This window comes from Pleurodeles waltl, chromosome 3_1 (genome assembly GCF_031143425.1).
Source record: "Pleurodeles waltl isolate 20211129_DDA chromosome 3_1, aPleWal1.hap1.20221129, whole genome shotgun sequence".
Lineage (NCBI taxonomy): Eukaryota > Metazoa > Chordata > Amphibia > Caudata > Salamandridae > Pleurodeles > Pleurodeles waltl.
In genome coordinates this window covers 182,749,048-182,776,379 of record NC_090440.1, presented here as the reverse complement: position 1 = coordinate 182,776,379, position 27,332 = coordinate 182,749,048, and the positions used below count along the sequence as shown (strand labels likewise).

General features: G+C 44.4%; 1 protein-coding gene across 1 annotated transcript in view; it reads left to right on the top strand.

Annotated features, from left to right (window-relative positions):
* EDC3 (enhancer of mRNA decapping 3) overlaps positions 1 to 27,332 on the top strand; it is a 268,864-nt gene that overhangs the window by 45,935 nt on the left and 195,597 nt on the right. The window contains exon 3 of the mRNA XM_069222129.1: positions 7,859 to 8,172. Within this exon, the coding sequence (XP_069078230.1) occupies positions 7,859 to 8,172 (314 nt within the window). The remainder of the gene's footprint in view (positions 1 to 7,858; positions 8,173 to 27,332) is intronic.

The window sequence follows — 27,332 nt, the reverse complement described above, 5'->3', positions numbered from 1 at the left end:
TTTGTCACTGCAGGCTAGTGACTAAATTTACCAATTCTCATTGGCACACTGGTACACCCATATAATTCCCTTGTATATGGTACTTAGGTACCCAGGGTATTGGGGTTCCAGGAGATCCCTATGGGCTGCAACATTTCTTTTGCCACCCATAGGGAGCTCAGGCAATTCTTACACAGGCCTGCCACTGCAGCCTGAGTGAAATAAGATCCACGTTATTTCACAGCCATTTTTTTACTGCACATAAGTAACTTATAAGTCACCTATATGTCTAGCCCTCACTTGGTGAAGGTTGGGTGCCAAGTTACTTAGTGTGTGGGCACCCTGGCACTAGCCAAGGTGCCCCCACATCATTCAGGGCAAATTCCCCGGACTTTGTGAGTGCGGGGACACCATTACACGCATGCACTATATATAGGTCACTACCTATGTATAGCGTCACAATGGTAACTCCAAACATGGCCATGTAACATGTCTAAGATCATGGAATTGTCACCCCAATACCGACAATTCCATGATCCCCCGGGTCCCTAGCATGGAACCCGGGTACTGCCAAACTGCCTTTCCGGGGTTTCCACTGAAGCTGCTGCCAACCCCTCAGACAGGATTCTGCCCTCCTGGGGTCTGGGCAGCCCCGGCCCAGGAAGGTAGAACAAAGGATTTCCTCTGAGAGAGGGTGTTACACCCTCTCCCTTTGGAAATAAGTGTGAAGGGCTGGGGAGGAATAGCCTCCCCCAGCTTCTGGAAATGCTTTGAAGGGCACAGATGGTGCCCATCTTTGCATAAGCCAGTCTACACCGGTTCAGGGATCCCCCAGCCCTGCTCTGGCACGAAACTGGACAAAGGAAAGGGGAGTGGCCACTCCCCTGACCAGTACCTTCCAGGGTAGTTGCCCAGAGCTCCTCCAGTGTGTCCCAGACCTCTGCCATCTTGGAAACAGAGGTGTTTGGGGGCACACTGGACTGCTCTGAGTGGCTAGTGCCAGCAGGTGACATCAGAGACCCCCTCTGAAAAGCTCTTACCTTTCTTGGTAGCCAGTCCTCATTTCTTGGTAGCCAAACCTCCTTTTCTGGCTATTTAGGGTCCCGCCTCTGGGGTATTCTTCAGATAATAAATGCAAGAGCTCACCATAGTTCCTCTGCACTTCCCTCTTCGACTTCTGCCAAGGATCGACCGCTGACTGCTCCAGGATGCCTGCAAAACCGCAACAAAGTAGCAAGACGACTACCAGCAACAATGTAGCGCCTAATCCTGCCTGCTTTCTCGACTGCTTCCTGGTGGTGCATGCTCTGAGGGCTGTCTGCCTTCACCCTGCACTGGAAATCCCAAAGAAATCTCCCGTGGGTTGACAGAGTCTTTCCCCTGCTAACGCAGGCACCAAACATCTGCATCACCAGGCCTCTGGGTCCCCTTATCTCGACGAGGGTGGTCCCTGGAACAGAGGAGCTATATCTAAGTGACCCCCACAGTCCAGTGATCCTTCAGTCCAAGTTTGGTGGAGGTAAGTCCTTGCCTCCCCACGCTAGACTGCAAACCTGTGTACTGCGTGATTTGCAGCTGCTCTGGCTTCTGTGCACTTCTCCAAGGATTCCTTTTTGCAAAGCCTAGCCTGGGTCCCCAGCACTCCGTCCTGCAGTGCTCAACCCTCTGAGTTGGACTTCGACGTCATTGGACCCTCCTTTGTGACTCTGAGTTGACTCCGGTTCACAAATCTTCCAAGTGCCTGCTCCGGTACTTCTGCGGGTGCTGCCTGCTTCTGTGGGGGCTCTCTGAGTTGCTGAGCATCCCCTCTGTCTCCTCCTCCAAGGGGCGACATCCTGGTCCCCAGCAGCACCCAAAAACCTCTACGGCGACCCTTGCAGCTAGCAAGGCTTGTTTGCGGTATTTCTGCATGGAAACACTTCTGCAACCTCCAGCACGCCGTGGGACATCTTCCATCCAAAGAAGAAGTTCCTAGCCCTTTTCGTTGTTGCAGAATCCTTGGCTTCTTTCACCCAGAAGCAGCCTTCTTGCACTTTTATCTGGGGTTTCCTGGGCTCCTGCCCCCGCTGGACACTATCGCTACTCTTGGACTTGTTCCCCTTGCCTTGCAGGACCTCAGGTCCAGGAATCCGTCTTCAGTGCTTTGCTGGTGTTTGTGGTTCTTGCAGAATCCCCCTGTCATGACTGTTGTGTCCTATTGGAGTAGTAGGTGTACTTAACTCCTACTTTTCAGGGTCTTGGGGTGGGGTATCTTGGACACCATGACTGTTTTCTTACAGTCCCAGCCTCTCTACAAGCTCCCATAGGTCTGGGGTCCATTCGTGATTCGCATTCCACCTTTGGAGTATATGGTTTGTGTTGCCCCTCGACCTATGTTCACCTATTGCATCCTATTGTAATTCTACACTGTTTGTATTACTTTTCATACTATTACCTACCTGTTTTGGGTTTGTGTACATATAACTTGTGTATATTACTTACCTTCTAACTGAGGGTACTCACTGAGATACTTGTGGCATATTGTCATAAAAATAAAGTACCTTTATTTTTAGTAACTCTGAGTATTGTGTTTTCTTATGATATTGTGCTATATGATATAAGTGGTCTAGTAGGAGCTTTGCATGTCTCCTAGTTCAGCCTAAGCTGCTTTGCCATAGCTACCTTCTATCAGCCTAAGCTGCTAGAAACACCTCTATTTTACTAATAAGGGATAACTGGACCTCGCACAGGGTGTAAGTACCACAAGGTACCCACTATAAGCCAGGCCAGCCTCCTACACTTTGACTAGGGGAGAACTCCGTCGGTCACTCTACAATGTATAACTAGCATACAAAAGGAAACATATTGCCCTTCCGGCCCATACAGACAGAATTTCTGGTGAAATCGGTTTGCTAGTTTCCCTGGCCTCTTTTCACCACAGCTAGAGGTTTTGCCAGGGGCCTGTTAAGCATCCTTAAAGAAGTCTGTGAAGAAGGTTTCCATTTTCCCATTCATTTTGGGAGTCACTGCGACTTTGCCTTTCTAGGAACAGTCCGGGCATACTGCCCTAAGTCGTCCTCTGACCATTAGCCAGAGGTTCATAGTCTGTGAGCCACTTTCTCTCCTAGGTTTTACTCTGAGGACAAATGGTGATAGACATCGTCTGAGTCCAGCATGTCTTAGTCACTGGATGGACCTTCTGAGGATTTATCCTCCAACTTGGGATGCTTGGCTCGCCTCTTTTGCCAGGATAAACTATGACCTGGTTCCTCACCAAAATCATCTTTATGGTCCTGAGCCACTGAACCTTCTCTGTCATCAAGTTTTCCCTCATGGAAAGAAGGTGCTTCCTTTCCAGGAGTATTCTCTGGTTGATTGTCTTCCAGCTTGCTGTTTCGTGTGGACACCTGCCATTTTAAACAGGCATAACTAAGTCTTTCAAATGCATCAGAGGTGGGAAAACCCTTAATGCTCTTATTCCTGGCCTTTCGTGGAGTGTTTTGTACACCTTGGGGTTCAAAGAATTTGGAATGCCCTAGATCGTTCTTAGATGGGTTAGGGGTTGTTCAGATGTGGGCTGTGGCTAATAAGACACGTTTTCTGCCAAGGGCCTCTAGAGCAGATGACACTGCTTCTGTCAGGTTCATCTAAAGCATTCAGTAAGTTGCCACCAATTGGGAGGAAATACTGTTCCTCCTTTACCTTCTCAAGGAACAATATAATTTAGCATCTGCCATGTGTTTCAGGTGTAAAACGTAATATTTATATTGGCACCAGTACCAATTGAACATTTGAGTACCGAAGGGCTAGTTACCTCAGGTGTAGCAATTCTTTTAAAACCCCAACTTTCCCTTGGATATGTTGGGCTGTTTCACATTTGACCAATCACTTAAAGCATAGCCTACTGCTCTTCACCTGTTTGTTGAAGTGATTGGTGAAGTGTTAAGATTTTTCAGTGAGAAAGAATTGTAATGAAGGAAGGCAGGTGCTATGACCTCTAGCTGTTATGCAGCTCCCTCTCTATTGTCTGCAGGGATACAGGATGTTGAAACAACAAGGATCTAAGAGCAAGAGAGCGATGATGCACCTACAGTGCCCCTGGCCTGTCGAGAAAATAATCATGCTCTCAACTTCCATGGCTCCAGTACCACTGTGAAGAAAAGAGCCCAGAGCAGGAGCCAACAAAGCAATCCTTTAAGTGTGCACCTGATACCAACAATTGACAAGTCCAAATACATCAGAAACCTTAAAGGAATAGGTTTCTTACAGCACAGAACCTACAGTGATAATAAATTGTACATAACGCTGCTCAGGAAAAAAATTATAGCAGCAGAGAAACAGCAGACCTGTTTTTAACCGATTATAACAATCTGATCAAGATATATCACCATCATAGCGAATGCAGTAGCATCTGGGGCGCCAATCCCGGAGTCTTGGAAGGGGGCCATTGTTGTCCCAATTTTCAAAAAGGGTGACAGAAGCCTCCCCAGTAATTATAGGCCAATTAGCTTAATAGACTGTGTGCAGAAAGTGTTCTGTTATTGCCTTTTGGGCAAGATTCAAGACTGCATGACGGAACGCAACATCCTTAGGGCCAGATGTAGCAAAAAAGCAATTTGGAACTTGCAAATTGCGAGTCCCTGCGACTCGCAATTTGCAAGTCGCAAATTGCTATGCAGTACGGTGTCTCAGACACCGACTGCAACTCGCAATGGGGTCGCAATGACCCACCTCATGAATATTCATGAGGTGGGTCGCAAATTGCGGCCCCATTGCGAGTATAGGCACTCGCTAACATGGAGGCCTGCTGACGTCAGCAGACCTCCATGTTAGCGACCTGCTTTTAAATAAAGCATTTTTTTTTTTTTTGAAGTGTAGCCCGTTTTCCTTAAGGGAAAACGAGCTGCACTTCAAAAAAAACCGAAACCTTTAGTTTCGTTTTTTTTTTCAGGGCAGGGAGTGGTCCCTTGGACCACTCCCTGCCCTGAAAAAAATATTTTGGGGTCCAGTCATAAACTGGAAGGGGTCCCATGGGGACCCCTTCCAATTTGCGATTGGGTTACCATCCACTTGAAGTGGATGGTAACTGCGATGCCATGCGGTCGCAAATGGTATTGCATCCCAATGCGACTCGCAAATAGGAAGGGAACACCCCTTCCTATTTGCGAGTCGGAAATGCATATTGCGAGTCGGTAACGACTCGCAATATGCATTTCTGAATTGCAAACCCAGGTTTGCGAGTCGCAAACGGCGATTTTCGCCGTTTGCGACTCGCAAACGGGTTGCTACATCTGGCCCTTAGTCCCCTCCAGGCAGGTTTTCGCAAAAAAAATCTACCATTGAGCAAGCCCTTAAGTTTCTGCTCTTAAACTTGAAAAACGTTTTTATTGGAAAAGGGAACCTGTATGTTGCTTTTGTGGACTTGAAATACGCGTTCGATTTAGGACCCCGTAACAAGCCGTGGGAAGTTCTTTCCGTAATGGGAATCCCCAAGCACATTCTTGTATTACTAACTCGGCTCCATGAGGGTATGCACGTGTCGGGTGGGACGTTAGGGCCCAGCTAACTGACAGAATTCAGATGTCAAGGGGTGTGCGGCAAGGGTGTGTCCTTGCCCCCCCCCCTCCGTTATCCCTGCACATGAATGATATTGTCCCCTCTTTACTCAGACTGGAGGCTGACCCACCATCGCTAGGCACACAGAAAATCTGGTCCTGCTCTTTGCAGACAATACAGTCCTGATATCCAAGACCCCAAGTGGATTACGTAAACTCCTGTGTTTTGAGGAATTTTGCTTCACACGGGGACTTGAAATCAATGCCTCTAAAATGAAATTGATGATACTAAATCCACAAAGATCATTTAGAGGAAAGTTCGCTGGCGAGGGAACTCCACTTGAAAAGGTTGGCACTTTTAGTTACCTGGGCATAATGTTAACTGAAAAAATGTCTTGGAAATCACATGTTGCAAAGCAAGCACTGAAGTTAAAGCAAACAACGGGGGTCTTAATAAAGCACTTTAACCTCTCACATACCAAACCAATACGCCCGCAATCCGGATATATGAAACCAGGGCAGTAAGTTCAGCCCTCTACAGGCCTGAACTTTGGGGCTATGCCTAGGCCCAAGATATAAAGTTTTCTGAAAATAATTTCTTAAGAAATCTGGTGTCCCTCCCTTCAAGTACTCCACTGTTTCCCCTTTTTAAAGACAGAGGCATGAAGCGCATTGGCCACAAAGCCCGCCTACGTCCCCTCTTGTATTGGCAGCATCTTTGGACCACCCCGGAGCTTGCCTCCTTTACTATAGCCCTGCAGGTCATCTTAGAAGCTGACCACTCTCATAGTATCCCCCGGTTCAGACACATCAAGGGGCTACTTTACTCTCTTGGGCTTAGAGAACTTTGGGATTCCCCAACCACTACTTCCTTCCCTTCAAAAAGTGATCTTAACAAATTGTACTGGCACATGGTAGACTCTGAAGACATGAGGGTTGCTCTTCACTCTACACTATCATGTGACCTCACCAACTTAAGAGACGTGCAAATGTGAGGCTTTCGGGGACATAATCACGGTGCCAAGAGAAAGTAAGTTGTACTTCCATTTCTGTATTGGCACCCTGCCTTAAGACTATTTACTAGTCACTGGTCACATGATGAAACAACCATCTGCCCAGCTTGTAAAGCATCCATTGAAAAACTCCCTCACGTTCTATTTGTCTGCCCTGCATACACTGCCTCACGCAGGAAATGGCTGGCCACGGCTTGTAGACTGCTGGGAGTTCGCAGGTCCGATTTAGCTCTCCGAATTCTTAGATCAGACACTCGCCCTATGCTAGTGATTGCTGTTGCCAAATTCCTTGGGGCAAGTTGGATTGTCCGAGGTAAACTTCTATCTGTATAATGGTTTTTGCAAGAATGTATAAACTTACTCTGGGAGTGTATTTAATTTAATTTAATTTTATCTAATCACATGTACTGTATATATTTCATTTAATTCTGTGTAATTATTTATTGTTGCTGTGCTTTTGTGGCTCTTGTAGCCGAAATAAAGTTCTTTTGACTGACTGACTGAAACAGGAAGTACTTTTTCCTTGACGACTGTTCTATATAAATTGCTGTACTGTGATTGGATGATTGTTCTCTCTTCTCTGGCTCACTTACATTATGTTATCCAAGACTAGTTTCTTTTTTTATATATATTGTTAATTGTAATTATGGGCTGCTGATCAGAAATAAAGACTAAAGTAATGAATAAATCGAGCCTCAGTCCTAACAAAATCTTCTTTCACTGATCCACATGGCCAGTGCTGGGGTTGGGTCACTTGTTCAGTGGACAAAACAAATATGAAAACTTGTTGTCCTTTAACCCAAACAATGTGTCATAGGCATCAGGTGATTAGAATTCCACACCCCTGGTAAATAGTGTACAGTAACACAACGGCTAAATTCATCTTTCTGGCAGTAAGTCATTCTAAACAAATTCTGCTACTCCATTAAGTCTTACTACTACTTATATCTGTAAAATTCCAGGCAGCTCACCAGTACTGAACAGTGGTATATTGATTTAAGCTTTGAGCTTGTGGTGATGAAGGTTGGATTGTGGATTAATGTTGATGTTTTAATGTACCTACACCAGACCATAGTAGCGGTTTCTGGATTTCAGGTTACGCTAACATGGGCTGGTTTGGAGGAGAGTGTAGGAGAACTGTTTTAAAGGAGTTCATAGGAGTTGTAAATTACCAGGTGACTCTAGCAGCTAGGTACCCTGGTCTAGTTAAAACAAGTGTTTTTATTCGGTTTGTATTAAATAAAATATATTGTCTAACTGTAAAAATATTAAGGTGAAATGTGTTCATATCCACAATATAGCTAGTTGATGAACTTTTTTCTCCATGTTTAGGGCTGGAGACATAACAGAGTTAAAAATTCTGGAGATCCCAAGTGCCAAGGATAATCAGATGTTTGTGGATCCTCAACAGATCGATCAGATTGCCTATGCTGTCGCATTTCCAACAGACACCAACCAGAATGGCATGAGCAAGTTGCCAAAGAAGCCTCCCACTTCAAGCAGTGCCCCTCAGAGCATCCCTCGGATGGTTGATATGAGGAGCCAGGATATGATTAACTCCCCTCAGCAAAGTTCCCACAGCTATGTAGAGCGACAGCTTGAGTCCTTGAATTCGTCCAAAGCTTTTAGACGCAGACACAACTCCTGTGAGTATTCAGGAAAAGCTGGCGTTCTTTCCCATTTTTGCTTCTGAGTTTGAGAGTGAAGAAGATACAGGCATGCTGCAATATCCTTTGGATAGGAGTAGATTCCTGAATGCAAACTCTTAATATATTTGTTTTTGCTGTTATCGTTCATTCTGATGAGCCTAGAAAGGTTGACCTGGGAACTGAAGATATTTGGTAAATCTAAGGATATTTAGTTGTCAAAATTGGATGGTTTTTCTTCTAATGGTGGCCGTATTTGAAGTTGATCATTGAACCTTATTCTTGTTGCTTCAGTCACTTTCTTGGGGTTTGTAATGACACTTTTTTGTAGAGTGTCTACGATACCACCTGGGCATGGCTTGCGACCCTGTGCACTGGACACTGGTCACAGGAATAATCTCCATTGAGCCCACAGTTTCTACTAGGATTGGCTGAAGGACTAGCAGATAATGGGAATGATCTTTGCCCTCCGCTTTCTGGTCCACCTGCTGGTTATTCCCTGCAACTGTGCCCTGTGAATACTGTGTATATGTGTCTGACCTTTGGTCATACACTGACCAGAATTACCTGAAATAATGACAGTCTGTGACCAGAACCTCTTTTCTCTGGCTACAAGCCACAGGGCTTGGTATTTGGCCATGCATCATGGATGGTGAATTCTCAGCTTTGATGTCGTTTCAGTACTGGGCATAGGACCGAGAAATATCATGCATGTATTTGTGATGGATACTTCTAACTCCAGATTCCTCACCTTAAAATATTCCCCAATCACCAGACTGGATATGGAAGGTTTTACAGCAGTACACAGTCATGCCGCTAGGTGGTGCTGCACAGCTCTACATTGGCTTCCTTCTGCCCCAGAAGTGAGAATGGAGCTGCATGTAAGAGACACTCCTGCATACTAATATCAGTTCTGTTTTGTTACACTCCTTTAAATGAGGATCTTGAGCTCAGCCCCCTTCATTGGTTTGATGTGTTTTTTTGTTTGTTAGAAAATTGAATTCCAGTGCACCAGGGAATGAGATCTCCACCTAAAACTACAGTATTCAAACCTTACTGTGATTGTCGTAAGTGGGTGTTAGTGATGGTCCCCTGAGGTGTGCCTTTCTGTTTGGGCTCAGGGCACGACTCCAAATGAATATGCTGTCATGCTCCCAAAGACTATCTGTGACCTTGAATCGAAACTGTAAGTTACTGAACATTGAAAGAAGTAACAGACCTTGCATAATTGCCGTGCATATCAAGGGTGCAGATCCGTTCTTGCTCTCTAGGCTGGTCCCGGACCAAATTCTCTTTGTGATCGAAGTCATCCAGTCAGTCAGTCAGTCACACAAGGAGGGGAAGTGGGACTCAATCTCCATCTCCACTCTGTTTAGCTAACGAGAAGTCGCTAAGGTGTCAAGATGCCACTCTATTTTTCTCCCAGTATCTGATTAAGGAGCCAATTTCCCCCAGTTGATTACAAAGCACCCTGTGTTCCCTGGGCCATTGGTCATACTGTAGCAAGTCGAGGCCATACTGCGCATTTGTGGCACTCTTCTGACTTTTTCTGCCATACCTTCGGGCCTCAAGGATCCACGGTCTGGTTAGCACCAGTGTAACTATTGTCCGCACCATCTGAGCCTCTGGAACCTGCCTTGGGTTCCACACCTTCTCCATTGTTGACTTGCATGCTGGATCCACTACTTTTTCCTGCACCTCTTTTATGAATGGTCTTCCTGCTGTCACCAGAGGGGGCTCCTCTGCAAATTCTAATGTCTGACCCCAAGCTCAATCCACTTGATCCTGACCGAGGTCACACTCTGACTCCTCTCCAGCGGACCCAGTTCCTATACAGCCTAAATTAGAAAACGTAATTCCTCTACCAATGAGCCATCCTCGAAAGTTTCCATTAGCTTTTCGATTCACATTGCTACCATTATGTGATGGCAATGGTGATGTTTTAGATGATTTATTTCCACATTATTATAATAATAGTTTGCACTTGGATTTGGATGAGGCCAGTGGGCTTGATACTCCATTCCCCCCCCCAACAGTACAGAGTTGATTTCTTCCTCACTCTTCCCTCAGTCCACCAACATAAGAAGGTGCTTATTTTTCTGTAGTCCTCAGACATGCTGCTGAGGTCCACGGCCTACAGATACCTCCTGTTGAAGTTAAAACAAATGTACTTACCTTCTGCAACCTGGGCCTGCTTCCCCGGAGCCTTTACTATCATTCAACAAATACCTAACTGATACTGTTCTGAGTACTTGGTTTAAGCCTTGTTCTTGCCCAACAGTGAACAGGCAGGTGGCCATACTCCACAGACAGCATCTGGTGTCCCTGTTTCTTTTATGCAGCATCCTACTCCTGAGAGGTTCCACTAGCAAGATGAATCCTAATTTAGTCTGCATTTATTCCCACCTCCTCCTCCAGATAGGGATAAAGGGCGTCAATAAGGATTGAGGCATTTGGGAAATGGATGTTCTCTTCAGCCAGCCTAGTCATGAGATCAGTAAACACAGTTTGCCTACTAGGCTGTTAACCTGGATGCCTTCTGGTTCACTGCCAGTAAGGTCCTTACAACAGTCCTGGAAAAGTTTGCAGCCTTCATGACTCAAACCATTCAGGGTGGTCAAGATGAAGGAAAATATTTGATTCATGCAGATCTGGACAATATAGACTGCTTGGGTGACCAATCTGCACTAATGTGATGCTCTGTTGCCAAGCAGGTTTCCACAGGTTTTTCTGGACATCTCCAGGCATCACTTATGGATATGCCCTTTGAATGCATCTTTCCCATTTGGCAAGAATGCTGATTCTGCCTTAGAACACTTCAAAAAAAGCTTGACCATGCGTGCTGTTTGGGCCTTTCGATCCATACTAGTTTTGTCAACCATTTCGGTCCTTCCAAGGCTACTCCAAAAGTTTGGTCAAGATGCAACTCCAGGCCCCATTATCTCTGCTGTATTCACCCCAGTCATTTTGCGGCTTGGGACCAGGATTGAGCAGGCAACACATGGGGCACCATGTCTCCTGCAGCATCTGCTAAAAAGCTGCTTTAGTTTCCATTAGTCAGGAATGGCCACCTTGTAAGAGGCATGGTCTAATATTTTCTCGCAGTATGGAAATTCATCTTTTCTAACAGATGGGTCCTCCAGATAGCCCAGAAGGGCTATGCCCTTCTGTTTTTTCTCAACCCATCAGGGCTTCCCCCTCGCCCCACACATCACAGCAGCTTTCAAATGAGCATCTAGTTATCTTACGTCAATAATTGCTAGCACTTATTTTTAAAGGGACCATCAAGAGTGCCAGACTCTGAAATAGAAAGAGTTGTTACTTCCAGTATTTGCTTTTGACTTGGAAGGATGGAAGCCTTTGTCCTATTTTGGATCTTTGCTTTCTGAATGCCTTCCTGCAGAAGGACAAATTCAGAAGGGTCACACTGGCTCAGGTTGTGTCTGCCCTGGGCAAATGGATGGTAGCCTCCGAACTGCAAAACAAGTACTTTCATTGGCCTGTCCTGCAGTGTGTCATAGATTACCTGCGGTTCAAAGTTGTCCAAGAGCGTTTTCATCTTGCTGTGCTCCCCTGTGGCTTTACCAGTGCTCTTTGGGTGTTCATGAAAGTGATAGCTATGGTTGCCTTCTAGCTTTAGAGATTGGGATACAAGTTTTTCCTACATCGATGACTGCTGTTGAAGTCAGGCTTGCCACAGTCTATTGCAGACCCCCTCTAGATGACTGTGAACCTCCCGACTTTGTTGGGGTTCCCAACCAATGATCCAAAGTTAAACCTGAATCCTTTGCAAAGACTTTCTTTTATAGGAGTTGTCTTCAGTGCAGTGCAGGTCAAGAGTTTTCCTCTCCAACAAAGAGTCCAGTACATTAGTCTGTCCTGAATCTTGGTGAGAGTAGCTTTGAGGCTTCTCAGCCTGTGGGCCTCTAGCATCCCGTTTGTTTGCTTTGCAGTGAGATCTTAAGTCTCAGTGGGCCCAGCACCAATGAAGCCTGTTGGATGTCATCCATTTTTTGGAGAAGACTGCACAAGATCTGAGGTTTGACTACAACCTCACCAGCAGCAGACCCGCTCCCTTTCGTACTCCGCTGACAGTGGTGACGGATGCATTACTGCTGGGTTGAGGAGGTCAGCTGAGAGAGGAGGATATCAGAGGACTCTGGTCTCTGGTGTAAAACCACCTTCATATCAGTCTTTTGGAGTTGAGGGCTATTTGTATAATGTAGAAGGCCTTCTTTGTGTCTAAGGAATGGCTCGTACAGGTGGGCAACACAACTACCATTTGGTACTGCAAAAAGCAGGTCAGAGTGTGGTATTGGGTCTGGGCAGGAGGCTCTATACTTGTTGACAGAGGTTGAAACGTTTGGTAATTTCCCTAATTGTGAACCACAAGGCAGGATCTTTGAACTACAGGGCATAGCTGAGGGGGTACCTGGTGGATCCAAAATGGCGGCTACACCTCAAGGTGGCATAACGTGTCATCTGACAGTAGTAAGAACTCTGGCTAGATCTTTTTGCCACCATCGGCTGTGCAGTGGCCAAACACTTACACCAGCAGTTCCTACAAAAGTTCTCCCTAGGTGATAAATTTCAGCCGGAGTAGAACATGGGACCACCACATGCCTTCCTGCAGCGCCTGCCCAGAGTTCTGAAGAAGATCAGGAACAATGGGGTGCAAGTTACTCTAGTGACCGCAGATTGGGCAGGAGAATGTGGTCCTCAGAACCTCTGAGCTTATGCGTCTGCCCTCCAATCAGGTTTCCACTTTGGGATGATATTCTGTTAGAGCAGCAGGGCAGGGTTCTCCAGTCAAATCTATACTCCATGCATGAAGATTGAGGGGTGGCAGTTGGCCGGTGTTTGATTTTGCCAACCAAAGTTGTGGTTGTGGTTGCCTTTTTGGCAAAAGCCATGACTCCTTATCACAATAGGCAATCTGTCATCCGCCAAACATCTTTGCTGTGCCTCCTCTCTTGAGAGGTGGAGAAAAATTTGTCAGTTGGATCCCAAAAGAGCTTTAAGGTGTTACATTTATCGTGCTAAAGAACATTGGGTGGGCGATCATCTTTTTGTATGGGTTTTGTAGGGCAGAGAAAGGTAAGGTGATGAGGCAAAGCACTTTGGATAGTACTCTGCATTAAGATCTGCTGTGCATTGGCTAAGAAGCAGCCTCCAGAGGGATTGAGGGCTAATTCCACCAGGGCTAAAGCTGCTACCACTGGATGGGAACTTGAGTTGCCTGTTCCTGAGACCTGTCAGGCTGCAATGTGAGCGTCAGTGCACATTTTCACAAAGCACTACTGCCTTGATAGCCTGGTCAGATGAGAAGGACATTTTGGCCATTCGGTCCTGCCGGTCGTTTTTTGCTCTGAGCTCATTCTGCAGACCTCCACGTTGGGAGGTACTGCTTTGGTATCTATTCTATAGGTGAGAAATCTGTGATTTGAAGTATCCATTAGAAGAACAAGTCCGTTAATTTCGGTAGCGCTCTTTCTGGTGGGCACTGTCTAACTGCAGATTCCTTCCTCCCCCCCCACCTCGTCGTTTTATGGCATAGTTTCTTCTATCTAAAAAGATCAGTTTAAAGATCTGCACACTGGTACCTCTAATTGCTTCCCACCAGAAAGTGCATAACTGAAGGCTAGTAACTTGTCCCTTACATCATGTGATCAATTATTATGCTTTCAGTTCCACAGGTTCTGACTTCTTGCATGCCTTGCAAGTACAGGGCACAGAGCAGCCCCACCCTGTAGTTGCTTGTGACTGGTGTCGTCCCACTGCCCTTTAAATAGAAGTGTGCAGTAACCATGCCCTAAAGTACCCATTATATTTTCTTTTAACAATGTTGATTTATAATTTGACATACCCAGTGGGCATGCACGAAAGCAACCTGGCACACACAGTGAAAATCCTGGGGCACTAGAGACACCTGGTTGTCTGTGGGGTATGGGGGTGGGGTGGAGAAGGGGATCCCCTGCAGGTACAAGACGAGATGAAAACTGGGGCTGTCAAAAGGGCCATTAGTATAATGGAAGGGTGAGACTTGTTAGGCAAAGTAGTAAGACAGGCCACAGAAGTGATAATTGGGTGCAAGAGAGTGCTGTATCCTTGGGGTGGTAAAGGATGAGAATAGTAAGATGTGAGAAGATGGGGATAGAGACTAGGCCGACTCTTGAACTGTGGAATGGAGGCGAGAGAGGTAAGGAGACAAGACCTATGCGTGCATGCTGAGGAAGAAGAGAAGGTGCAAAAAAGCATGGCAAAACCAAGGAAGCTGAATGACATGGGGCACAGGAAGATGGAGAATAACTGTGGACATAGTGGCATAACATGAGGGTGAGAAGTGCAAGGGAGTAGAAGGCCCCTTTAAGTAGCACAATGCACTGGAAAGTTTGAAGTTTAGTACATAAAGCTGCAAAGTGTATGGACTAGTAGGTCATAAAATCTAGATGCTTCCTTTGCATTCTGGGACTTGTAGTTCTATTTATCGAAGTAGCAAATGAGGAACACAAGTTCCAGAGTGGCAAAGACAAAATCTCTACTGTACCCACCTGATCTTAGATCTCTCACTTATGTGGTTATATCGCTGAAATGAACACTCTGCAAAAAGTTCTTTTACATACGTGCTACCACTGGTATCAGGAAGTCGGAAAAATGAATATGAGAGATTGAGAGTGGTAGAAAGAAAGAGGGCACAGTGTAATGGAGGGGAGAGTGGAAATAAAATGTAATGGCTAGGGAAGAGGCTAGTGATTGAGCGAAAGCAGAGGAATCGAGTGAGGGGCAAAATGAGCAGAGAGGCATATGATAAAAGAAAATCGTTCCATTAAGAAAATATTTTTCAACATTATTTTTTAAACATTTCTTTTTGTGTTGTGAATGTCTTTAAACTGTTCTTACAGAGCTGACTTGTGCCTGCTTGCTTCACATGTTTTAGGAACTGGAAAGAAAATATTTGCTAGGACAGCTTTTGGTCTCCCATTTGTCCTGAGTTACTAATTCCTTCGTAGTGAGAGCCCTATCTTCCAAGAATAGTATGGGTTTAAGACTTGAGATATTAAACCACTTTCGGTCACTTGATATGTTTAATAATGAAATGAGACATCCTCATCTAAGCAGATCCCCTAAATTATTAACCCTACCTACGGGGGAATTTTTCCCAAAGATGAAGGGTGCTTGCAGGGATGACCCCAGATATAATTTCCTCGACTGAATTGGTGAGACTAAAGGAGACTGTCATTCATCCAGCCATTAATGTTTAGCTGCAGTTTTGTTAGGTCAATCTTGGGGTTGCGGCATAAGATTGGGTGGACACTGTACAATGCGTTAGGCAGACCAACCAGAGGATGCACGTAGATGCTGACTAGAGCAAGAAACCCCATAGAGGAACTTTTAAGAATGGACCAAGCTTAACTTGTGGAGTCCAATGTGACAGGAGAATCTTAATTTGCTGGTGTTCTCTGTAGATGCCTTCGCCACTGTAGTGAGACATTCAAGTAAGAAATTGTGGTCTATTCTGTCAAATCCTGCAGAGAAATCTAGCATCACCAGGAATGCCATGACTTTTATTCATAAATCTTACACAGATTGGATAGGTGCTAGGGTATTATTAGAATCTAAACATCGTTGTAGTTGTGAAACCACTACTTTTTCTTAAAGTGAACCCATTCTTCAGCTACTCCAAGACTAAAAATGTCACTGGAAATGCACTACTTAAACATACTCTATTTTGGAGTGCCTTTCAAGGAAGGGCCATATAGGCAAACATGTCCTGGATATTTTTTCTGTACGATCTAAGGGTCACTGTCATTGAGGATCAGATGTACAATTTTGGGAGTAGGTTTTTTGCACTAATCCCCATGGACTTTGGGAGCTTGCATTTGTTAGCCTTCAGTGTCTCTGGAAGCTTTCCTTTTATTGAACACTTGCCTGTTTATTCCAACACCTACCACTTCTTCTGAATAACTCCAGATGCATAGCAATAGTTTCTTTGAAATTTGGGTGTAGCATTGCTTTTGGTGTACACGTCATCGGCTAGAATCTTAAGGTCCCTTGACTTAAAACCAACTTCCCTTTCCTCGCCCTTTGACACCGTTGAATGTCCTGCCCTGTACTATGAGTGAAGCACTTCCACATTTATTAAGCATGTTTTTTCATTTATAGATAATACTTCTGTAGACGTGACCTTGTATGGTCCCATCTAACGGTATTAGACATCGTTCTTTTCTTTTGTTTAAGTAAGCCGTGTTTTAATCTTGCCTAACCCCCATTCCTAGTGTGTGCAAACCGTACTGCATAGGGCAGTGTAACCTACCTTATGTTAATGCTAATATAGATGGCCATCCTGATCTCTTGTGGGCTGTTCCTGTGCCCCTCGGAAAAGGTGTTTAGTGTCCCTCATCACTAATGTCTGATATTTGCATCTAGATGGTGTGGATATCATTGCTATCTCCAAATGTTTGTTCTGTTCATAAATCAATGCTATTCGCCCAAACCTGAGACAGTGCAGCAGTGATTGTATGTAATGAAACAGAGTGCTAAAATGTGAGGGTAGAAATCGTAGTTAACCTGTACATCTATGGCAAACATCAAAATGAAGAGTTAAAGTAAAATGTTTACCACATTTGTGAATGTGAAAAGATGCCCCGTAGCCTTTTCCCTAATTCTTAATTATTGCCACCCGTAACCTGGACTCTTTTCCATGGCATCATATTTATTTGGTATATTATTGGGGGGGGGGGGGGGGGGGGGGGGAGGAGTATACATCTATTTCCCTCCTTTACCACCACCACCACCACCATCTGTGCCACTCTTCCCCCTGCATTCTTCTTACACCATTGCTTTCTCTGTCAATCTGTTTATCAACATTTTGCATTAAGTTACATGCACGTTCATAGTATTGGTAGCTGTACATACATTAGAAAAACATAAATAGTGAAGAGTCCCAATGGAAATAAATACAGCTGGCACCTAGTTGTACTTCAACATGCTGTACCCTGCTGTTACTTTTCTGTGAAACAGATCATTTTCGCTGTGATAACCTAGCTATAGGAAAAACAACAAGTTGTTGTCCCCTGGGTAGCACGTGTTGATCTACAATGTAATTACAGTTTATACCATCTCTTAAGCTTTCCGTTATGCTAAACATAACCCAACATCTTAATCAAACCACCCCTTTCTCAAAGCTTAGGCTTTACCCTAGTTTTAACATCAACACTTACTCTAACCCCTTCCCTTACACAATGCCTTACAGTAACCCAGCCCCTAAAGTTAAACTAAAGCAAACCTTATCCCTTGTCCCATACCTAACCTTTATCCCACATCCACCCTCACTGTGTACCTTATTGTAACCTTACTCCGACCCTTCACCCAAGCTCCGCTCCTAAGCCATAAACTTGCTCACTGCCTTTTTTATGTATGTATGTGGTATTTCTGTAGCTCAAACCTAGTCAAACGGCAGCAGAGCACTGTGCAGGGTCAAAGGCAAGCATAAAGTCAGTGACTGAAAGGAGAGGTAACTGGTTTGTGGACTGTTAGTGCATTGTGATGTTGTGTGATTTGTAAAGCACATGGCTGCTTGGAGCTTCCCAGCGCTAACCAGAGGAGGAGAAACAAAGAGTTCATAATTATACCTCAGCATTCTGTAGAATAGAGCCAGATTTTCAAGGACTTCCTGTAATTCAGATGATTCTCAGTGTTCTTGATGTAGAGGGGGAGTGAGTTCCAGGCAGCAGAGGCATTGACTCTGAAAGAACAGTCACCAACTCTTGTTCGCCTAGCACGAGGGATCCCCGCTAATATGAGATCATTGCAACACGCAGGCTGGAAGATAGGGAAGCACCAATTTTGCCAAGATAAAAGGACCTTGGGAGTATAGATTTTTTTTATGCCACACACAAGGATTAAAAAAATATACGTTTCTCCACAGGGAGCCAGTGTAGCTTTGCTAGAAGTCCAGATACTGAGCAGAACTTAGAGAGTGAAAACAAGAGTCTGGTGGCAGCATTTTGAACTAGCTGGAGTCTCCTAATCACTGATTTATTAATACCCAGATATAAAACATTACAGTAATCCAGCCGAGCTAAAATTGTGGCTGTTATTAATTTTCTTGAAAAACCTCATCATACAGCACTAGCAAAATTATTTGACAAACAAGTATAGAATGCAATTGCAAAAATAATTTAGCCTTGCAATTTGTTTTATTTTTTCTCTCTCTTTAAGGCTCTGTTGCTTTGTGAGTGTCCAAATTTGATCATCTTTTCTTATCCGATTTCTTTCCTCATATATATTATATCTCAAAAACTGACGGTCACCAATAGGTAGTTAATTAGGACCATGTTTCAACATAAAAAGCATTTTTTGACTTGCCTGTCTCAGGCACGGTTTGACAAATCTGCACAAAACTTTCCCGAAAAAAAGGGCCCCTGTGATTCTTGTTGCACATGGAAAGGTTTGGGGCAATTAGTCAATGAGGGGCCGAGAAAAAGGGGGGGGGGGGGACAAAAACATTGTTTCACCTGTTAATTCCCATAGGACCTTAAGACACGACTACAGCCTGAACCGCTGGACTGAATTAAAGCAGATTTGCCAGAAAGCTAGGTTTCGGTACACAGATTGTGCTTTTGGTGTAAATCTGTTCAGTAGTTTACGAGAAATTAAGGAAAAATCCAGATTTGTAGATCCCTGCCCACTAATAAATCGTGGAAATATGTTGCGTGCATAAATAGAAGTGTTGTAATTGTCCTGACTAGTAAGTTGTGCCATTTTATGTTATAGGAGAGGGTCCCTGGGACTGAAACCACAAATAAGTGGTATAGGGGGCAGGGTGGATGTGATATAGTGGTGTTTTACGGTCAAATTATGGGTTTTAAATTATTTTTCTGCACATATTGTGTGATATTTGAGAATATCCTCAAATAGTCTAGAATATGGGGAAAACAACATTCAGACTTGCACACACCCACTCACACACACACACTAAGACCCACTCAGATTCTCACACCCACTTTCAGACCCACTCAGACACTCACGCACCCACTCACAGATCCACTGTCAGAGACGGGCGCTGCGGCCAATACCCTGTGCGCGGCGTGGGGTTGGGTGGTTATAAGGGCTTGGCTGCAGGGCTTTGCTCCCGGCAGTGCGCGGCCGTGACTTGGTTAACGTATAGTAATTAAAATTACTTTACATTAAAAAAAAACATAGACATTCACTGACCAAACTAAAGGTTACAGGGACCTTATAGTTAGGTTCTGAATTTACTTGTACAAACCCATAGAAATTCTGCTGTTGTAGAGTTTTTTCAGTTAACTATAACTTGCACCCTAATGTAACTATAACTTGCACCTTTGCCGTGCACAGTTAAAACCATAAACATAAAAACAGTTAAAACCATCGGACATTTCATATGTAAATAATCAACAACAATTACTTCCCCCCCCCCCCCCACTGGGCCTCAAGTCTCACAGCAGCAGAGACGAACTTATAAACACTTATACATATTCAGACTGTAAAAGCTGTAAATAAAATAAAGCAGGTCTGTACCTCCTCATAGTCGAACATTGTAACATTGATACTAAGAACTTTTTTTTAAGGGGCGGAGTATAAGGTGGAAATAAATGAACAGCAGAGCTATAGAGACATGGGTCAAGAGCAAACTCCTGAATACACTTTGGTCGGATAAGCAACTAAAATGAGCTATATCCAACCTAAATCTAATAAGGTAGAACCTTTGATGGGGCTCCAGTGGAAATAACAGGTAAGGCTCAATGCCCTCTGTGGTGACCAAAGGGAAAAACTCCTCCACCCTCCTCTTGCCGCTCATAGCCAGGATTCTGTGTGCTGAAAACAAGCTCAAGAGATCCCGCTTCAGCTGCCACCTAGATACCGATGCCAGGCTTAATGGTGACAAAAAACATTAATCTCTGCCCAGGGCCACCTGGAGACCCTTCACATATCTAATCCTGCAAGCTTGTGCTAATAATAAGCTATCTTGCATTATTTCCCTATTGAGAGAGGTCCAAAGAGAGTGCCACATTACTGAAGCCAACCCAATACGATCCTGCAGAGGAGAAATGCGTAGCTCTAACTGACATAGAAGGCCTGATGCGCTGTTAGGAACTGCCAATAATTTCCTCATAAAAACATTTTCTACCGCCTGTAACTTTGACATGTCCCTATAGCCCCACACACCAGCCCCATAGGTGACTGTTGAAGGGCACCATGCCTTGTAAATGGTAAGCAGATTATCCTGGGGGCTAGACCCTAGCTTCCTCACACTTAAAAAGACCCTCCATGGTTTGCACAAATCTTAAGGATCTGATGTCAATACGATGGGACCAGTCACTCCTACTATCAAAAGGGAGACCTAAATACTTGAATGTATGGACCACTGCTAGCCCCCCACCCCCCCCACAATTCCCCCAATGTAATAAGATTTCAAACTCTTATGGGCACCACCCATAACCATCACATGAGACTTGGTCGAGTTCATCTTCAGTCCCAAGTTACTCATGAAGTCCACAAATTTATTTAGAAGCTTTTGGAGCCCAACCCCAGTCCTTGACAACAATACACAATCATCGGCATATAAAAGAGCTGGTAAATTGTTAAATCCTACCCTAGGGGAATCTGTTTCCACCTTACTCAAACATTTGTCTAAATCATTATATATATAGAATACAAATAGGGTAAGCACACACCCTTGCCTCACTTCTCGTGTCATCTTAAAAGGGTCTGTGCACTTCCCATCAATGCCATATCTGACTCGACCTGTAACATTCTCATGTTATTGAGCAAGATAAAATACCAATGATTCGTTGATACCCATTGCTTAGATCTTAACCCACAGCTTTCCCCTGTCTACCCAGTCAAATGCGGAGACTAAATCCATAAAAGCAAGGTGTAGTTGCCCTTATTTGACAAAAGTATATTTACAGTTAAGACGCTGCTTTGCTGTTCCCAAACCTTTTCTGAAGCTATACTGGACCTCGGAAAGACAGCCCTTCTTCATAACCCAAGATTCAAGCCTGGCCAGCAGCACCCTTCTCAAAATTTTACTTGTAGAAATTGGGCGATGACCACGTGGTCCGTCTTGTCGCCTTACTTGAATATGGGCACAATAATTGCACTGCACCATTCACAATTGCAGATCTTAATACATTAGTCCGAATTGATGTTAACGGGTACCCCATCTGGTCCTGGGGCCTTGTTCCTTGCGCACTTCTCCAGGGCAGAGAGCGACTCATTTAATGAGGGACTTGTCAGCCTAGTGTCTACCTAGGTATAGCAATGTTCAAAAGGGGTCCTAGAATTGACCTCACCCAGGTTACTCCAAAACAGCTTTTCAAAAGTGTTCCTCCCACATTCTCGGGGTGATGACGACATCATTATATTCTGATATTTCAAAGATGCATATCAAAGTAATTTTAAACACATCTAGAGTTTGTATTTCTGGTGAGCATGAATACCTAATTGCAAGACCTCAATCTATATTTAGTACTACCAATATTTAGAAAACATAAGCAATTTAAATATGCTGTGCATAATAGAATTTTGCTACTCACAACAACCCTGTTATGTGTACAATCATATCAATAGCAGGGCATTTGTCAAGGATAAAGTGCACCGAAAATATGACCTAGTGTAAACAAATGCACAGGTCCGACCCTGAACACCGATAAGGACATAATCTGCATAATTTATATAGATGTAACATTTCTTCCAGTTCAGAGATTAATATAATCTATTCCTTTAAATTTTGCCCTTCAAAGATGTATATGTAGCTCAGGACCAGAATTATGTCCCATTGGTATTTCAGTCCCTAACAATATGATAATTCATAATTCCAGTCCCAGTAATGACCATTCATGATTACCTCTGCTTTTATTTGGTTTGATGTATTTAACCCCATCACTTTTATCATGCCACCAAAAGTTTTTTTTTTATCGATTGGATATGAAAAGTCTTTCTAATTTCTAATAAGGCTTGATTTCTAATTGCGCGCAAGTGCTGTAAAATGTATTAATCATACTTCCAACATATAATTTCTGACAGGGACACTCCAGGACATAAATTACAAATTTAGTTTCACAAGTTGTTTTCTCTGATCTGTTCCAGTCTGCCATTATATGTTTTGTAGATGGGTTTTATTAACTCCGTGCAAGTAGACTTTTCATTTCATACACTTCCAGAATTCTGGCTGACTGAGCCAGTTGATTCTAACTGTTCTTATTTCCTCAGATAGGAAGTGACTTTGTGTGAGGCGGTCACGCAGTGAGTTTTACGATAAATTATTTGGGGATAGTCGGGGAGAACCTGCTTCAGGTGGTCATCTTATTTCATAATTTTCCAATTCCTACAGAATATTTTTCAAATCTTTGTGTGTTTGTATTGGTTGTCCTCCTTTATGATGTTGTTTTGTGGACTACAAGCAGTTCTTCCCTTGAGTGATTTTTAATTCTCTTTCCCGCATCTGCTAATATTTCCATAGGAGGGCCTCTTTGATTAAATATCTCCATCATTTCCTATATCTGTTCCTCTAGATCGTATATATATAAAATTCACTTGATAAACCAAAGGTTACAGGGGTGTTATAGTTAGGCTTGCATTTTAAATGTACAAAACCACAGAAATTCTACAGTTGGTTATCTGAAGTAACTTTAACTTGCACCCCCGCCATGGAGTTTTTTTGTCAAATATTACATTGATCTGAAGTAACTTTAACTTGCACCCCCGCCATGCAGTTTTTTCGGCAAATGTTACATTGATATTATTGAAGATGTCATGAGTGCCGTAATTTGTGGGGTAATTTGCAGTGCATGGCGAGTGTGGGAGTTATAGTTACCTTAGGGCACAAGTTATAGTTACTTCAGATAACTCTAACTATAACTGGTGAATTTCTTTACACTAAGAACACTCCCACCAGAGGCACCGTCCCTCAGATTTTCACTGTATGCTGTGTGTGAGGGAGTCTCCCTAAGCTTTGCTCAGTTTCTTCAGGTTGCCTGATCTTCAGATATATATTTCCTCACCATTATGCCAAACAGGTTAAAAAGGACTTTTCCGGCTGTGTGTCGTACAACGTCGACGAGATCCATTGCTTCATCGACGGTCACTTCCACTAAGACTGTACCAACACCATCAACGATGTCATAGTCGTTAGTACCGCTGTCTATGAACGCGTCGTCAACAACACCTCATCAGTGGCCGCTTCGTCGACAACACCGTAGACTGTGCAGATTTTGGGAAAATCCACCTCTCCATCAGTAAAACCAAAGAAAACACCATCCAAACTATTATTACCTTCATTGTCGACAGCTGTCTTCTCACCACAGCGTTTCCATGCTGGTTTCACGTCGCCTGCTAAAGTACCTCGCTTGCACCCAGCTATTTGTTGGATATCCAGGACTCAGATGACGACCAAGGGATGTTTGGAACTGTCCCTCTGAATTACATGTTCAAATTGACAAGGAAGAACAATATTACTATGAACCTGTATACCAGAGTTACTGTTATCCACGGCAGTACCAACAATATCCTCCTCCTCCTCCTCCTCCTCCTCCCCCACCACCAGACATGGTCCAGGTTCCAGCTACTCTAGTGCAAGATTTACAAGGTATGCTGCAAGATTACACGTGCTTCCTAACGCCAGCTGCAGCACAACCACCAGAGGCTCTGCCTCCTACATCTCCAGAACACCTTCCTCATCCTACTTGGAAGATGACGCCGCAATCATGTATTGCTTTGCCCCCTGGAGAAGACCCTTCTTTATCAGACAGTGATGATGTCAATGATGATGGAGACTGGCAGGAAACCGAGACCACTAACAACCGCACCACAAACAGTCAATAGGATGATTATCTCATCCCTCATCCCTCAACCTTCCCCTCCACCACCCCAACAAGCAGATTCTCCGCCTGCAGATATTGGTGGTTTCCACATGTTGATGGAGAGGGCAGCAAAGCATTTTAAACTGCCCATCACTATTAAGCCGACAGACTTTTTTCTTTATGATTTCAAGTAACAATCTAGAAAGGCGATTAGAGCAATTCCAATGGTTGGTTTTATATGGGAGGAAGGAGTTAAAATTATGACGATGCCGGTCGCCGTTACTGCTGTCCTTGCTGGACTTGCCTACCTGCTTGCTTGATCGGCCTTAAAGCCTGATTTGATGATTTCTCAGGCTCCACAACGAAGGTTGAAGATTCCTTCCACTCCAATAACATCTCTGCTAGACAAAGAGGGTAGGCGGTTGGAGAACACTGGCAAGAGATTCACCGTGATGTCAGGTACAACTGTCCGTGCCTCACACACTCTGGTTATTCTGGGGCATTACGATCGCCAAATGTAGTCGGACATTGCCTCGTATCTAGATCTTTTGCCGGATGATAAGAAATCCGAAGCCATGCATATTCTACAGGAGGTTGAAAGAACGGCATCCGAGATTAGACTGTGCAATGGACATTGCATCCATTGACTTCTGCCAGTTTGCAAGTTCTGCTGTGTTCAGACGTCAAGGTTGGCTTAAAGACACGTCATTCCGCCCAGAAATGCAAACCAAGATCCTCAATGTGCCTGTTGATGGCAACTCCTTCTTTGGGAAGCACATCTGGTGCCCTGCAATCCATGACGTTGGACACCTAGACAGCTCGATCCCTCAGACTGATCCAATACCGCAAGTCTGCTTTTCGAGGGACACATGGCAGCAGATCATATCTGTATTGTGGCGGAAACCAAAGATTCCAGTTGCAATCAGATCAGCCCTTTCGACTGGCCTACCAGCAACATCAGCCTTATCGGCCTCCACCATCGGCAGCCTATTCCAGTCAGCCAAGACAAAAGCAGCCAGTTTCCTCCAGAGACACCACTAGGAAACAGTGACAGTTTGAGTGCCAGCTATTTCCCCTTCACAACATCAACTGGGTGCCAAAATCTCCATTTTATTTACATCACTGGAGCAACGTAACTACAGACAGGTGAGTCTTAGACCTCATTGAACATGCCCGTACTCTGGAGTTCACTCAATTTCCACCCCAAACTCCACCAACAAAATTTATTCAAACACGACTTTGTCTTGTTCGGAAGGAAGTTGCAGCCATGTTATTAAAAGTAGCCATAGAACATGTTCTACATTCCCAGAAAGAAAGGGATTTTACTCCTTTTTTTTTTTTTCTTTCTTGCAAGGAAGAAATCAAGGGAGTGCGTATCATCCTCGACCTCAGGAAACTCTTCAGTTACCTGAAGAAAGAGTTTCGTATGGTATCCCTACAAGAAATTCTCCAGCTTCTCAGTCGCCTTGACTTTCTTACGAATTTTGATCTCCATGACGCCTACTTCCACATTATCCATCCTACCCATCACACATTCCTCAGGTTTACAGTAATCTGTACTCACCATCAGTTCAAAGTCCTTCCTTTTGGTCTCTGATCCACTCCCCGGATATTCACAAAGCTACTTGGTCCAGTGGCAGCTCACTTGTGACAACAGGGCATTCAAGTTTTCCCATACCTCAACTTCCCAGCAGTTGTCGAGTGATACTGCAAGATGCCTGTTAGAAATGAGGTTTTTGGTTGGCAGTCAGGTTGCCCTCTGTCCAAGCAAGAACCCTCACTCTAGTCAGGGTAAGTCACACACAATCCAAAATCAGCCTGTGCTCACCCTCCGGTAGCTTGGCACGAGCAGTCAGGCTTAACTTAGAAGGCAATGTGTAAAGCATTTGTGCAATAAATCATACAATACCATAATATAACACCACAAAAATACACCACACAGTGTTTAGAAAAATATATAATATTTATCTGGGTATTTGCAGGTCAAAACGATCAAAGTTGCAATATGAATTTGTAAAGATATCACTGAAAAGTGATATAAAGTGTCTTAAGTCTTTAAAAAGCAAATAAAGTGTCTTTCAAGCACAAAGTACCTGGTTTCTGGTGGGAAATCTCCTCAGAGGGCCACAGGAGAAGAGATACGTGGAAAAATGGTGTGTGCGTCGATTTCTCCCCAGCACACACAGACTTGCGTCGTTATTTTCCACGCGGGGAAGTCGTGCGTCGTTTTCTGGCGTGCGGACAGTCTCTTTCTGTGGATCGCGGGGATTACCAGATGGCCCGGGTCTGTGCATGGATTTTCCTGCTTGTTTTCCGGCTGCGTGTCGTTCTGCGGGGCTGCGCGTCGAAGTTTCGATCTCACGGCAGGCGTTTCGTCGATTTCTCCTTGGAAGTCGGGCGGCGTTGTCCTTGCGAGGCCGTGCGTCAAAGTTTCGGTCGTCCCGAAGGCGTCGCGTCGATCAGCGTCAGTGTGCAGCGTTTTTCTTGCCGCGGAACAAGCTGTGCGTCGAAAAGTTTGGCGCACGGAGCGTCCAAGTGAAAGCGAGAAGTCTTTTTGGTCCTGAGACTTCAGGGAACAGGAGGCAAGCTCTATCCAAGCCCTTGGAGAGCACTTTTACAGCCAGACAAGAGTTCAGCAAGGCAGCAGGCCAACAGCAAGGCAGCAGTCCTTTGTAGAAAAGCAGACAGGTGAGTCCTTTGAGCAGCCAGGCAGTTCTTCTTGGCAGGATGTAGTTTCTGGTTCAGGTTTCTTCTCCAGCAAGTGTCTGAGGTAGGGCAGAGGCCCTGTTTTATATGAAGTTGTGCCTTTGAAGTGGGGGTGACTTCAAAGAGTGTCTAAGAAATGCACCAAGCCCCCTTTCAGTTCAATCCTGTCTGCCAGAGTCCCAGTAGGAGGTGTGGCAGTCCTTTGTGTGAGGGCAGGCCCTCCATCCTCCCAGCCCAGGAAGACCCATTCAAAATGCAGATGTATGCAAGTGAGGCTGAGTACCCTGTGTTTGGGGTGTGTCTGAGTGAATGCACAAGGAGCTGTCAACTAAACCTAGCCAGGCGTGGATTGAAGGGCACAACAAGATTTTAGTGCAAAGAAATGCTCACTTTCTAAAAGTGGCATTTCTAGAATAGTAATATTAAATCCGACTTCACCAGTCAGCAGGACTTTATATTACCATTCTGGCCATACTAAATAGGACCTTCCTGCTCCTTTCAGATCAGCAGCTGCCACTTCATCAGTGTATGAGGGCAGCCCCAATGTTAGCCTATGAAGGGAGCAGGCCTCACAGTAGTGTAAAAACGAATTTAGGAGTTTTACACTACCAGGACATATAACTA